This window comes from Capsicum annuum, chromosome 2 (genome assembly GCF_002878395.1).
Source record: "Capsicum annuum cultivar UCD-10X-F1 chromosome 2, UCD10Xv1.1, whole genome shotgun sequence".
Lineage (NCBI taxonomy): Eukaryota > Viridiplantae > Streptophyta > Magnoliopsida > Solanales > Solanaceae > Capsicum > Capsicum annuum.
Window position 1 is genome coordinate 112,745,847 of NC_061112.1, and position 15,856 is coordinate 112,761,702.

Here is a 15,856-nt window from a genome sequence, read left to right on the forward strand (position 1 = left end):
TAAAGTGTTACTTAGTATACATGTAATTTTTTTTTTTAACATTAAGTGCTTATACTAAACTAATAAATAATAAAGCTACCAAGACAATGTAAAAAAAACTCAGAATCGCACTAATTAAAATTAAAATTTAAAAATTTGAGGGAGGTGCAAGTAATTTCCTCAATCTCCTTCCCTAGGGGCCCTTTTTTCTTTTGTTTTTTTTTTAAAATTTTTTTTTAAGAGTAATAAGACGTCACCGCTTACCTACCAATTTGACTTCTGCTATAACCTTCCTAGCTGTGTCGGCTACTCTGAGTAACCAACAATTATTTAAGCAGTAAAATATGAGAAAGAAACTAGCCAAAGTGTTATAAAAATTCCTAAAAACAATCAAAAATATGTCCAACATAAAGCATATCGAGTTGAATAAAATTGATCACAAAAAAAGTACCATAAGTAGAGTAATTTCAGCGTCTAAAGGATCTTCTATCCTCTGAACATGTCATGTCCCGAGGTCTCTTTTGGTACTATACAAGGATGGAAAGAAAATCAATATCTCCACTTAACAAAAGGGTTGGTTGCTAAGTCACTCGAATAAGTAATACAACCATGACAAAGACTAATGTCATGACAAAGATCAAAAGCCACTGGAAGCATGTAGTCTTGAAACTCCGCGAGTAGACGTCCATAGCTCTAGAAGTTGCATGTCCTGTACTTGCCAGGCTATGCTCAACTGCTTCCTCAGTTGAATCAAGTATCTGCATGCACATCATATATGACAAATGACTAGTAAAACCAGAGAATGAAGGAAAAAGATTGTAACTGGACAAGATGATTAGAATTCGAGTGAATCCAAACAAATTGAATGCTACCATTTTGTTTCTTTTTCGCACTGAACTAGTAAAGAATTCTCAAACTTATAGAGATATCAGAGATAGACTACTAAAATATTGTCGTGTCAGAAAAGATAGATGGGGCTACCAATGGTCTAAATTGCCTCCTAACAAGCAAAATAGTTTAGATTGGAGAGAGCAAAATTATTCTCAAAATTGTTAGAAAGTTGCCAAATAATTTAAGCAAACGAAACAAAAAAAAAAACTACTTTCTCGGTATTTTTGATGGATTGATTCATCATGAGGCTGCTCTCTTTTAGCTGCCGCGCCAAAACAACCATTTCATCAGTCAAATCCTCCTGAAGTTTCCTGCAAAGGTCGAAGAACATCTGATAGTTTAACAAGTAGACCTAACTATCCACACCCCTTTCTGAGAAATATAAATAAATATTGCACAAATAAGTGATTAGTTTCTCTTGTTACTTTTCCTACAACAAGAAAGTCAGGACAAACATATGGTAGTAGCAAAGAGTGATGCACTATGGATCATGTAGTAGAACAGTTGGGGAACATACATCACTCCACAGAGAGCGGGGGCCTAAAGACCTCCTAAGAGCACCAAAACTACCATCACTGATTTTCAGAGTACATCTCCAATCTATCCTCTTCAATTTCCCAAAATGTGTTTCCAAAGAACTTTCTATCTACATATGTTAGTTGCAGAGATGATGTAAAATTCCTTGGCTTCCGAGAAGTGCTTCGGCTCAGTGATAAAAGTAGGCCCCACAAGTGCAGATAATTAATTTTGCTTGTATCATTACCAAGTAGATGCTTCAAAACATCCTTTCTTACAAAATATCCCATCCTCCATTCTTCCTACATTGTTACAGACATGCAAACCTGAAGAATTATTTCCCTTCAAAGAGTATGCCCCAGCAATGAGTCACTCTATTTTATCTTACAACAACAACATACCCAATATAATCCCAAAAAGTGGGGTCTAGGGAGGATAGAGTGTACGCAGTCCTTACCTCTACCTCGGGTAGTGAGACTGTTTCGTATAGACCCGCGGCCCAAGAGAAAGGAGTCCAAAACGGTCCAGAAAAAGAAGTAACAAAAGTAAAAGAAGTAGCAGATAGTCATAGGACAGGACAGTAATTACAATATAGTATGATAGTCAAAGGACAAGACAACAGATAATAACAAAAATCGAAGGAACAGGTAGGCAGATGACAAGACAACATACTGCTACATATTAGCCATCTACCTTAATCCATGACCTCCATAGCCTCCTATCTAAGGTCATGTCCTCGGTAGGCTGGAACGACGTCATATCCTCTCTAATCACCTCTCCCAATACTTCTTTGGTCAACTTGTACCTCTCTTGAGATCATCTATAGCCAGCGTCTCACACTCCTCAATGGAGCATCCGGACAGTTCGTCTTCACGTCTCTAAAATTGAAACAGATCTTATTTTTGAATTGTACAGTCTTCTAATAAATCTCCGGGGACCTAAACTATAGGAGGAATCAACAGCCTTTGTGCCCAATGTTCATCTATATACCACAATTTGCATTAACAACCTTTACCAGAGAATTTCATCTTCTTGGTTCGATCCCATAACCGTCTACATAGCAAACACCTCTAGAGAACTTCATCTTCTTGGTTCGATCCCACATTTCACACACACCCCTTCCTTTTTTTCAGTATTAATACAACTTTTTGTGTTATAGTCGCCTTGCCACAAAATGTTCTTTCTCCAATTCTTCTTTTGTCCAAATATTTCAAAATCTTAACAGGTATAAGAAACACATATATAAAGTAGGATAGAATGATGTCTAATCAAACTGTTTAGTTAATCTTCCCCACATTGACAAATACTTTATCTTTCAAGTTGCTAACCTTTTTCAAACTTTCCTACACTTGCAAAACTTAAAAAAAAAAGAGCAGCCCGGTGCACTAAAGCTACCGCTTGCACGGTGTCCGGGGAAGGGCCCCACCACAAGGGTGTATCGTACGCAGCCTTACCTTGCATTTCTGCCAGAGACTGTTTCCAAGGCTTGAACCCGTCAATGGGATTAATCTTATCTCCTAAAGGAAGTCCCGGATACATTAAACTCTCCTATTTTTGCACCCAGATATAATTGCAAATGTTACCTTATCATCCATACTACTAATAGGATACATCAGACATTGATAAGGTTTATATTCAAACCAGAAACAACATTATAAGCCAATAGACCACCTTAAGGGATATCATACGTTTTTCCTTGTTTCACACATTGAACAGTCATCATTGGCAAAGAAACTAAGTGAGTTAGTCTTTTTATTTTCCGAAAAGATAGACTACTATCTCAAGACAAGAAAAATCAGCATAACTACTATTTACTAATCTAGAAAACTTTAACTGAGAAATGCTACACTTTATCCAACACCTCGATTCTATCAAAGTCCATCTCTTCAAGCAAAACTGAACACTTCACATGGTCTATGCTTCCTCTACACGGTGTTCAGGAATGCACTTGCATCATCTCATAATGGGATGATTCAAAGCGACGCGAGCCCCTCTCGCTGCGTGCGGCTAATGCGAGCCAACCTTACAAAAGCAGGCGCATCACAAGGTTATGAGAGATGCGAGCCGATGTGAGCTGATGCGAGCGCATCATGTTGATTTTACTTTCAGGGTCAACATTAGATTTAAAAAAAAAAAATCACTTCATGTTGATTTTATATTAGGGTCAATTTTAAACTTAAAAAAAAAGAGTCTACTGTTGTGACTACCACCGCTGCGATTTTCTACAGTTAACTTTGCTATTTTGTTGAACTGTTTTGCTATATACATTGTCTTTAATTGTTTATTATATAATTGTTGTGGTCTTTTCAGTTCTATTGTTGTGGTCTTTTCAGTTCTATCTTATTGTTTGAAAGCTCTATTTAGTCTTTTTTCTTTTAAATTGCGCTTCACTTCAATGATGTGCTCGCATCGCTTCACGCTTTGTGTAATGCATGGCGCAGAGCTTTGTCGCTTTTTCCCGCAACACGCTTCCCTGAACACAGCCTCTACATCTAATTTACAACGGACACCTATTTTTCCTTGTCACCTTCTTCAGTCCAACTTCTCATTAGCATTTAAGTTGCTCCTATTATCTGCCTCTGTTCACAAAAGCATATTGAGAATGAAACTACTCTACTAAATGTCAACTTCAGCCTTCTAGCTACTTTTTTAAGTATGTTATCCAGACAAATACTCCTATAAAAAATTTTGAGTTATATTTTTCTTTTGGAAGAAGAAATTCCTACACTGTTTTGCTTATATTAGCTTAACTACACAATAAGAGCACATATCTACTATCACATTTAGTCACAGAACAACAACATAGCAGGTATATTCCCACATAGTGTGATCTGGGGAGGGTAGAATGTAAGCAGTCCATACCACTATCTCAAAGGTGAAGTAGAGAGGTTTCGGAGAGACCCCCGACGCGAGACCAAAACATGCAGGAAAAGACATACTATACGAACAAGAAACAAAAGATAGTAACAAAACAACAGATAGTAACATTTAAACACAGAAGTCAACAAACAAAAACTAAAAAAGGGCTGCCCGGTACGCTAAAGCTCCCGCTATGCAGGGTCAGGGAAGGCCCCACCACAAGGGTGTATTGTACGCAGCTTTACCTTGCATTTCTGCCAAAGGCTGTTTCCAAGACTTGAACCCGTGACCTCCTGGTCACATGGAAGCAACTTTACCCGTTACTCCAAGGCTCCCCTTCACAACAAACAAAAACTGTCGATAAATATTTATACAGGAAAAAAGTACAGACAGAGCACCTGTGCTTCTCAATATGTGTCCGTGCAGCATCATCCAATTTGACTGCAGCTGATGATTGATCAGAATCAATGGTATCTCGAGATCTCTCCTCATTGTGTGAATGGACCCTGTTTCACTCAAAGAACAACGTTCAAGAGATATGCTGATAAAATAGCACATTGCAATACTATAAATGACAAAAGACCCTTGCAGGTACCCAAATCTTCTTCTCAATCCTTCAGAAGAAGAATTCACACTTTCTTCTGCTTTAGGAGATCCACTGCTGGAAGTCTCAGCCACAGCTTCCTCGGGTGTATGCACATCAGACTGGATATGGTTGAAGATAATTTATTCGTCGATCATATAAATAGAAGCAAGAACACTTTCGGGAAACTACTAGTATATGTCTATAATAAGTTGATCTATATAAGTTGAAAGGAGACTCCAGAAGAGAAGATTGAACCATGTTCAAATACAACGAAAGAACAGAGGTATAAGTATAACAACAGAAGTGGTAGTAATGCCAACAACAACATACCCACTGTATTCCCACAAAGTGGGTTCTGGGGAGGGTAAAGTGTACACAGTCCATACCACTACCTCAAATGAAGTAGAGAGGTTGTTTCCGATATACCTCCGGCTCAGGATAGCTAACAATATAACAAACTAAAAAACATAAAAATAAACAAGAAGATGGGATAACAGAAGAGGTAGTAATGCCAAAAGAATAATAAAGTTCGAAATGCAGAGCACTATGAACTAACAACAAACAATAAGGCACTAAACTTCAAGGACAGTGACAGTCTACTGAAGGAAAAAAAAATGCCAGCTCTTTCATATTCCATACAAATAAGTAAAATACCTCAATATGATATGTTTTCGTATATGAAAGCAAGGTGAATCAGACTGGTAAATCACAAGAAATGACACTAGCTCATGCATACCATGGCCACAGCTAACTTGGAAGCAACGGCTTCAATGTTCTCAGCATATTCATTCGCCTTGGCTTTTGAAACCCTATTTTGAGAAACATGAAAATTGAACACACATCAGGAAGAAAGCATCTAGTGGATAGAAAGAAAGATCCATTAAATCAAAGTGTTTCAGGCAAAGAATAGTTTTTTTAATAGAGAAAAAACTCTCAGGACTAGTTAATAAAAGGTTAAGATGTTCTCCTAGTACAGTAATGAAAAAAATAGAGTTGTTGGCTGAAGTTCTAGTCTAAACACAGGTGACAATAGTTCCTTTTATGTCATCCCTGGTCATTGCAGATAACAGAAGCATCAAAAAAGAAGAAAAGAACTACTTCCTCACTTTACCAAATGGTCGGCACAGAGATTACTAATACCAAGCATCATAACTTCCTCCATAGAAGGAGACAAAATAGACTAGCCATACTGTCAGGAGACAAAATAGACTAGCCATACTGTCAGGATCTAAGTTGGGGGACTCTTCACTTTCGATCCCGCACTTGTGTCAGATTCTCCAAATAAACACTACTTTTGGAGAATCCGACACGCACCTGCTAAAATTTTTGAAGAGTTTGAGCAACATAGGTCAGGATACAAAATTTTCACTGTAGGCAGGATATTAGTCCACTGTATAAAAGAGAACTCGCGACCAAAATGAGTCACGGAACTAAAAAAGTGACCAAAATAGGCCACCTATTTAAAAAGTTACCAAAATAGGCTAAACGTAATAATTTATTACGTTTTTCACTTTTTTTGTTAACGGTCAACTAACGGAGTTGACTTTTAATAAAACGTAATAATTTATTACATTTTGTAAATTTATGTATAAAACGTAATAATTTATTACGCAGTGTCAGAAAAAGTATAAAAACATTATGTTTTATGCGTTTATTGCAAATTTATCAATAAAATTAAATTCAGTGTATTGTCAAATCATAAAATATTGCTTTTCAGGAAAAAATGTAATTGCACGTAACAAAATGTTACATTTGCAACTTTTTAAAAATTCACGGTCCCCACCTACTTTTGTCATGTGAATTAAAGACTAAAGACTTTTCAGAAAAGAGAGTGGAAAATGTACGTTTCAAGTTTATTACGTTTTAAACTTTATTACGTATAGTACTTCAGATGTAGGGTTAATCCATTTTGATAAACATGCATCTGGTCCCCCCCAAAATTATTATTTTCTTTTTTACTTTGTCCCACCAAGAACCCCCCCCCCCCCCCCCCCCCTCCGTTACAATAGATGCATACATGGCTCACCCACCCGAGCCGAATGTGCCTGTTATGAGGGCAAAAAAAGAAACGGAAGGATCATAGTATACTTCCGTTCAGTAGTCCCGTCTTAGATCATTGAATATTGTATGGCAAGTTTCTATCTTTTGTAATCTTGTTATCACTGTGTTATTGAATCTAAAAGTCTAGTGAAGCCGTGTGGGGCTCTTTCGATTCACTAGCATTGTTGCTATTTGTTGTTCTTGTTGTCAAACTCATTTTCTAGTTCCAAAACCAAGTGTTGGAAGCCTAGTGAAGCCGTGTGTGGCCATTTTCGATTCACTAGCACTTTATTGATCATCTCGTTGTCCTTGTGTTGGAAGCCTAGGAATGTTGTGATTGTGTATTTTTGTGGCATGTTGACTGAAAGATTTTCAGTTATGGACTATTACTTGCATGACAACCTTGCTCTTCTAGGCATAGAGATGCATGTCTATCAAAATGGATTAACCCTACATCTGAAGTACCACACGTAATAAAGTTTAAAACGTAATAAAATGGTACGTTTTCCACACTCTTTTCTGAAAAGTCTTTAGTCTTTAATTCACATGACAAAAGTAGGTGGGGACCGTGAATTTATAAAAAGTTGAAAACGTAACATTTTGTTACGTGCAATTACATTTTTCCTGAAAAACAATATTTTATGATTTGACAATACACTGAATTTAATTTTACCGATAAATGTGCAATAAACGCGTAAAACATAATATTTTTTTACGTTTTTATACTTTTTCTGACACTGCATAATAAATTATTACGTTTTATACATAAATTTACAAAATATAATAAATTATTACGTTTTATTAAAAGTCAACTCCGTTAGTTGACCGTTAACAAAAAAAGTAAAAAACGTAATAAATTATTACGTTTAGCCTATTTTGGTAACTTTTTAAATAGGTGGCCTATTTTGGTCACTTTTTTAGTTCCGTGGCTCATTTTGGTCGCGAATTCTATAAAAGATATAACTAAAATATGTCCAATTCGGAGGAGGGTAAGCGAGTTGATATCAAACTAGGGTGACTTTCCTTCTAATCGATCATGATAAGGGGCTTCCACTTTATTACTTAGGTAGGGTGAAATGGCTAGGAAGCATACATTTAAAATTTATACAATAAATCCAACTAAACAAACAAAAGGCAGGGACTTTATAAAGAAACAATCACATATGGTAAGGAAGCCAACAATCTAGAAATTTTTGTAGCAGGGTGTAATTTTCTTCAAATTATCTAATTGGAAAAGAACAAAACATATAGACCTTGGTAATCCATCGGAATTCCTCTCTTCAGCCAACTGCTCTAGTAGTTCCCGCAAAGTGGCAACATACTGTGAAAGATGTAATGAAAGGAAAGAGTAAATGCATTATGCCCATTGAAAGAAAAAATCAGATTACAAAAATTGTACAGTTCCGTGCATAAGCAATTGCCTATGCCATGATTTTCTGAAAAGCTTTTCATAGGAACAACCTATGCCACAATTTGCAGTTGTGTGAACAAACTACGTCAGAGAACATACAATGGAAAAGGAAAACACCAGCTTCCTGCAAATTGAAATAAATAGAGGCTCCACCAGAGACATCAAAAACACAGTTGATGCACGTTTGTCCAGAAAATTAGGAAGACAAAGAGGTATTACTATGACTCTATATCTCTCATCGTACATTTGATTAAAGAAAATCAGTAGGTGGACGAGCCATTCTGAGCCCTGGTCATCCTAGATATGGTGATACTGCAGTACGAGTAACCTTAATCACCATGATAAGAAAGTACTTTTGCTCCAAAAAATATTTTGACAGGCAAACGTGTTGCAGGCATGATAGCGGGGTGTAACATTGTATACAAAATTTGTATTGCAAAGCCCAAGAAGATATATCCTTAGAGAATCCAAATACTCTATATGCACTAAAGTACCAACACTAAACCCGTAGAACAATATCATTCCTTTACAGTTTCACGCAAGAATAAAGTAAAATAGGAGGATATATTCAACAAGGGACAGAATTGACCATTAGCCTCTCTGCCCATCAAAGACACAATGGTTCATCTATTTCCAAACGGTCCATATAAGACCCACTTAATCAGTAGCTTTGATTGATATTGAACCCAGTTAGAATGAAGATACATAGCGTTCTTTAAGGATGAAGTCGTACAGAGATCGGACAATGGAAATCTTCATCACCCTTTTTCTGTTGGTGAATCAAAAGAGCTAATAGTTCACTTGAAGTTGCACAAATATTTAAAGCTTCCAACATATAAAGAAGTTGTTTCCTTAAATGTTCACAGTCCACACGGATTATATGAGCTTCCATTAAATAGCACAATTCATAAGTTCTTCAAAACTTCTAGCAAAACAATAAACAACAGAAAGAAAAAAGAAGAAAGATATCGAAAAGCATATAGCCATCAAATCACTGCCAGTCAAAGAAACTTATTAGGTTCATTTACACAGGCCTAGTGTCTCAAAGTTAGCTTCTCGAAGCATATCATGAAAGTCAAAGAAATAAGCCTCTTAATAGTGCAGAATCAAGACTACCAGATGTTTTATTTTGTGTAGCTATAACATGTGATTTAGGTCAAGCACAACTTCTCCAAATTAGATAACCAGGTATACCCACACTCAAAGACTGAAAAATGAAATTAAATTACAAAAGCCAATATTAGAGTGTAGGCATGTTACAGTAACAGAAATTTTAAGCCTTTCAGGACTAGAATCATCTGTTTAATAATATAATATCTTCATCTATATCTATTAAAAAAAAACACAATAAAATCGATGAGCTGAAAAACTCAATGTTCATGGCATGTCTCACATAAATGCGCCAAAAGCACCCAAGCAATAGGAAAGAATACAACAACAACAACATACCCAGTAAACCCCACCTAATGGGGTTTGGGGAGGATAAAATCTACGCAGTCCATACCACCACCTCCGAAGAAGCAATAGGAAAGAATGAAAAGAAAATAAGAAAACAAAACCATTATTTCCCTGTAACAAGTTGAACTTGAATGAACTGTGCACTTACATGTATAAGCTTTGCTTGATTTTGCTGTTGTGGTGCAGTTGTAAGTAACCTCTTCAAGTTCACTTCGGTTTTGCTCAACCCCATGACACCCTCTAGGATACTTTCTGTCAATAGCTGATCAAGAAAATCAATTTTTTCTGACCTGTCTGTAATCTAGCAAAAGTGTACAAGAATATGCAAATTTTCTACAAATCAAATCCGATTATGAATTCTTTTAGAATTTTTATCTAGCTCTATCATGCTTCTAGCATATCCTACGCATTTAAAATTACGAACTAATAAAGAGTACAAAGCTAGTTTAAACATTTATTTTTCCAACTTCAATTGCATAACAATCAATTTCCAAAATTGGTCATCATAAAATAATCAAATTCAAAAAATTCGTAATTCCAAACAAATTAAGAAGCAGATAGTGGAGCAATCAACTTCATTACATAATAAATGCATCATGATCCAATCAAACAAAAAGAGTCATTTGATGCGTACTATACCCAACTCACAAACTACTCAATGTATCAGGATCCAATCACACAGAAACAGAAACCTACAGAAAAAGTTCTTCGTTTATAGAATCTGGGTATCCATTTAATCTGATACAGATTTCATATCAACTTTCTCTTTTTCATTAACAGCATTTGGTATTTCCTAAGGATTTTGTCATGCTCACTGCCAAATCAAAGGTTCTCAAGGAGAGAGAAATAGAAAAGAGTATGAAAACTTGCGACTTCTTTTCTGAATCAAAATGTTGAGGCTTCAATCTTTGTAAATCGGAATAATCACGATATCCCAGCTAACTGGGCGATGATGGTTGGAAGTGATGGAGAAAGATGGAGGAGGGGTCGCTGACTGGTTTCTTTTTCTTTTGTTTCTTTGTCCCAGGGTTTCTTCTTTCATTCCTTCTTATTTTAATCTTTTCATTTATATGGCAAGGGGTTTTTTCTTGGTTTTCAGTTTTTTATGTTGAGAGTCTGTCGGATAGCCATTAGACCATCCCAGCACTACAGTAGAAGCTGCGAATGATCCTCTAAGGCTCCATGACCTGAAGGCCATGGAAAATGTTAATCACCACTCTGATCTAATGACCTGAACACTATATTCAGTCAAATGATAGTCTGGTGCAAAAGTTTTAATCAAGCAACCAAGGAGAACATATTGGTAAATGCACATCAATTGCTATGTTTAGTTAGTTAACCACTATTCTTTAATTCTAATTCAACAAATTAGCTTGAAACTCTTCAAAAATGAATCCAAATTCAGCCAGCTGCAAGATTTGCAACACACCATATTTCTTAACTTCTATCCTGTCCTTAATGGACAGAGCTACCTAGTATCCCATTTTATTAGTTGAGGCGCATGCAACCACGGTTATAAAATAAAAAACAAATAAATTCAGTCAATTCAAAAATTTGCAACCCTTCATCCTAAATCACTATTATTGCATATTCTAAACTAATTAGCCAAACACTAATGCAGCAAAATTGTTTCAAACTCATCAAATTCAGTAAGCTTCAAGATTTGCAATACACCATCATTCTTAACCAAATGAAAAAACTAAAATTAACCCAGATACCAGATTCCAAAAGGGGTCTTAAATTACCAAGAATCTTGAAAAACAAATAAGAAATGAAAACAATCAAATAATAAAGCCTTGGCAGTTTTATTCAAAATTTCAACTCATAAGTTGAGAAAAAAAAGAGCGGAGAAAAAAACCTGGAAAGGAAAGGGTAATATAAATTTAATCGATCGATTGTTCGAGTAGCTTTGCTGTTCGAAGGCTTTGCTTCTCATAGTCTTCCCTGTTGCCTCTCTCTATCACCCCAAATTCCAACCAATCAAAAGATGGTAGCTTTTGCACCATCTTACAAATATATTCTTTTGTAATTTTGAGTTGATACAGTATTTGTTTTCTTTTATTTTTGTGTTTGGTTAGAGAACTCTTTGTATTATTTTATTAGTTAGAAAATAACAAAAATGGTCTCCAATGTTTGAGCTACTTTCATTTACATTACCGAATATTTTGGAAACTGTCTCCAAGATGAGTACCATTAAGAGTACACCATAACCATTAAGAATATAAATGGTGTTTTAGTATTAGTCATCCATCAATATTGAAACTAACAACAAAACACAATTAAGAGAGGTAAAATGGTAAAGTTACATTACCAATCATTATTTTCTTAATAGCTGTGCCATCCAATTTGGGACGGGTAAAATGGGACGGAGGGAGTAAAATTTAGTAAGTATATTATTATTAATGAACTTAATCCACAAAGATTAATAAGTATATTTACGATATAACATTTTTAATAACTAAAATTAAAATAGTGAAATGTTGCTGAAGAAAGTTACTTTCATGAAGCTATAACACAACAAAATTAAAATTTAAAATAAGTTATAAGTATTTATCCAATTTGCAAGTCCATGATCCTTAATTAGTGAAGATAATCATTCATGAAATTAAATTTTACCATGAACTTGCCTTTTCAAGCTCTGCATGTTAATTTAGAGTAATTTTTTTATTTAAATAACAATAAAAGTTTGTCAAATATTTAAAATCTATTTCCTTAGTTGTCTTCACTACAAACTTCTTTATTGTCTTCTGAGTTGTCACCATCTGAAACTTTCAAATATATATTGAAATTTTAAACTAAAGACAAAGATACATGAAATGGAAAGTGAGGGCTATGGAGCAAATTTTTTTTCGAAGGAGTAAGTTAAGTAACTTTTTTGTCTAATTAAACTAAGATAAAAAGATAAAATAAATACGAAAAAGTCAGAGAGAAAATAATTGAATGAATTTCAAATATTTAATTATGCCAAAATCTCTTTATTTTAGTGACATAACTAAACTAAAAAAAATTCATCTTGTAGGTTATAATTTTTACATTCTTCTTTGTTTTTCTATTCTCTCATCCCTAAATAGGTTTTGTTTTTGGTAAACGAGATAACATCAAACAAAATAAAAGTTGTTAACCCAACTATAGTTAGTCAGGGTTTAATACAAAACAATGATGAGTCCCACCTTCGGAAGGAATACTACAGATTTTAACAATTTTATCAAAATGAGTTCCTACAATGTCTACCCACACCGCTTGATGTGCAGACATATGTGAAACTTCAAAAAAAGATTATCTCTAGATGGATAACTGAGGCAGTGCCTCACTTTGCCAATGCATTTGCAACACCATTTTGTTCTCTATAACAGTGGAATACCACCGAATTTTCTAGCCTTCTTAATTGTGATCACCTGCATTCATAAATAATTCCATTGTATAAAGGATTACCAAAGGATAATATAGACAAACTTTCTGAGAATCGATGTTGATATCAATGGGAACCAACTGGTGTTCCTCTTCCATTTGCAGACCCTTTCTGAATGCCAACAGCTCTATATGATTGTTAGTAGTCTAGGGGAAACCTTTGGGAAAACCCCTAAACTAACCACCAGTACTGTTTCTCACTACCTTCCTCCCCCTAATCCCACCTTTATCAGGATTTTCAAGGAAAGATTCATCAGTGTTAAGCTTGTACCTTTCTTCCAGGAGAGGATTCCATTTGATACTAATGTCCAAGGTACAAGAGGGAGGTTTACCAGGACTGGCTAGAAGAGTAAACTCCACAGCTTCAGCGTAAATCTGATGGAAAGAGGGTTTGTTCCATTTCTTATCAAAAACATTATGGTTCTTATTCTTCTATATTCCCCAAAGGCTGAAGGGTAGGATATCCTTTCATTTAAGGATGTGGTCATAGTTAAAATTTTTCAATATAGACTAGGTGGAGAGCCAATACATGGGATGGAGTTTTTTAAGAGTTAAATCCGTTATCCTGAACCCCTTAAGGAAGAGATTTGACCAGAAGTCCTGGACAAGGGGCGCTTAAAGAAGATATGAAGGATATTCTCAGAGGGATGGTTACAAATAGAGCAGCTTGGATTAATTGGGATGCCCATCTTAGAGAGAGTGTAAGAGGTAGGCAGTCTATTATATTAGGCAAGCCATAGGAAGGTAATATTTTTAGAGGACAATTTGTTTTTCATATCCATTGAAAAGAGCCTTGGGAAGGGGTTTCAAGATTATGGCAAGCCTTAGATAGAAGGTTATAGATGCTTTTGCAAGTAGAAAGACCATTACTTCTTAAACACTAGATAAGATAGTCAAAGAGAATTTTGGTGTTATTACTAAAGGAGAATTTTATGTTAAGGATTTAGCTCCTGAGGGAGTTAGGGGAAGAAGTTACGAAATTCTTAATTTCCCTCTTTCCAAACATCAACCAAATTAAGGTTTGCCTGAGAAGGAGTGAGAGGACCTTGGATAAGGCTCCTCATGTGTTCCATATGGCGGATCCATCTATCAAGCCAAAAGTTGATCCTATCCCCCTTATGAACAACTCATTGAGTTTCTTGATTGCAGTAACCCCCCCCCCCCTAAAAAGGGAATATTCTTTTAGATTTTGGAAGCACCAGAAATTAGGGAAAGAGGCTTTTTATTGTGTTTGATTTTAAGAATACTAGTCCAAAGACTGTTTAGGTTATGGTAAATCTCCAAGCTAGACTGGTTAACATGGTGGCATTTCTCAGGGTAGCCGTTTGCAACCTTAGACCACCCACCCCCTTAGGGAGGGTGAGGGTTTTCCAGCTAACAAGGTGTATCCTTTTCTTCTCTAAGGTTAAGCCCTAAATGAAGTTTCTTTGAGTTCTATCAATATTGGAAAGAATTCTATTAGGAAGAGAGGTATATTGCATAAGATGGGTAAGGATGCTATTCAGGAAGGATTTGCCAGAGTGAGTCTCCAACCAAACAAAGGAAATCGATTTTCCATCCAACCAGTTTATCCCTGCAATAGTGATTTTCAATTCATTATTGGCAATCTTCCAAAAAAGGGAAGGAGATAGATGAAGAAACTTCACATCAAAACTTCAGAAAGAAAAAGTAAATTGTACAAGAAAAACATCAAAGTGAAAAAGTACAAAAAAAAAGGTCTATCATGTAATTACCATAGCCGTATTTCAAGAACCACCATTCATGCTCCACTTAATTTGCAATCCACAAGTTATAGAACCTACTAATTCTTAGAGACTAAATGAAAGGGTCACGTACTTAATGCGATACTAATTACTTTAAAGTAAAAAAGGAAGAAAACAAAAGAAACTAATGAAATGAAATGGTTGGTTACTGGTGGAATTTTATTGTCATTCCAGACTATGAACAGTCTGAAAATGAAATATTTTAAAAATGAGAAAAGGCTCAAATATGTCATCGAACTTTGAGAAAAGACTCATCTATTTCACCCGTTTAAAGTTTGGCTCATGCCATTGTCGTTACAAAAAAGGCTCATTTGTGCATTTTTTAACAGTCTAGTTTGGTGATTTTTTGTCAAAACCATTTTTACACATGGTCAATATTGATTCGTCCATGTCATTAATTAAATGAGCCAAAAAAATTAAAGAAAACGGCTCAAATATGCCATTGAACTATCAGAAATGTCTCATTTATGACATCAGTTAAAAGTTTGGCTCATTCGTACCATCATTGATATAAAATCAACTCATGCATGCAATTAGTTTTTAACGGTGGATTTTCAAAAATAGCTTTATCACGTGACCTTTTATTAGAGGTGCACATTATTAGTTAAAATAAATTAATATTAATTTTAAAATATCATAGACCCATTAAAAAGAACTGATTCATTTAACATAACCCGATCCACATCTATTAAAGTATTTTTTTCGACAATAATTATTTTTTTGATTAAAAAAAATAGTTATTAGAATATATCATTTGTGTTGACACCCAATTTTGGCTTTCATTTTTGTATAATTAATTTTTTCATGTTTTTTTGTCCTGAATACTTTATCAAAAATAACGTTTTTATCCTTCATATTAGTTTCAGTAATTTTGATAAAAACGGAATAATTTTTATCACTTTCTTATGTTTAATCGCATATATATATATATATATATATATATAT

General features: G+C 35.0%; 1 protein-coding gene across 2 annotated transcripts; it reads right to left on the reverse strand.

Moving 5' to 3' along the window:
- Positions 1-378: 378 nt before the first annotated feature.
- On the reverse strand, positions 379-11,806 carry LOC107858982. 2 transcript variants are annotated; one of them, XM_016703820.2, is made up of 8 exons: positions 11,599-11,806; positions 9,889-10,002; positions 8,125-8,192; positions 5,568-5,640; positions 4,841-4,950; positions 4,644-4,751; positions 1,082-1,181; positions 379-737 (listed from the first exon to the last, which is right to left on the reverse strand). In XM_016703820.2, exons 1-8 carry the CDS (start codon positions 11,674-11,676, stop codon positions 561-563), a joined length of 828 nt encoding a protein of 275 aa, XP_016559306.1. In that variant the 5' UTR covers positions 11,677-11,806; the 3' UTR covers positions 379-560. The 2 variants fall into 2 exon arrangements, with proteins under 2 accessions (XP_016559306.1, XP_016559307.1); XM_016703821.2 differs by having other exon boundaries at positions 9,889-9,992; positions 11,599-11,786.
- Between the last annotated feature and the right edge of the window lie 4,050 nt (positions 11,807-15,856).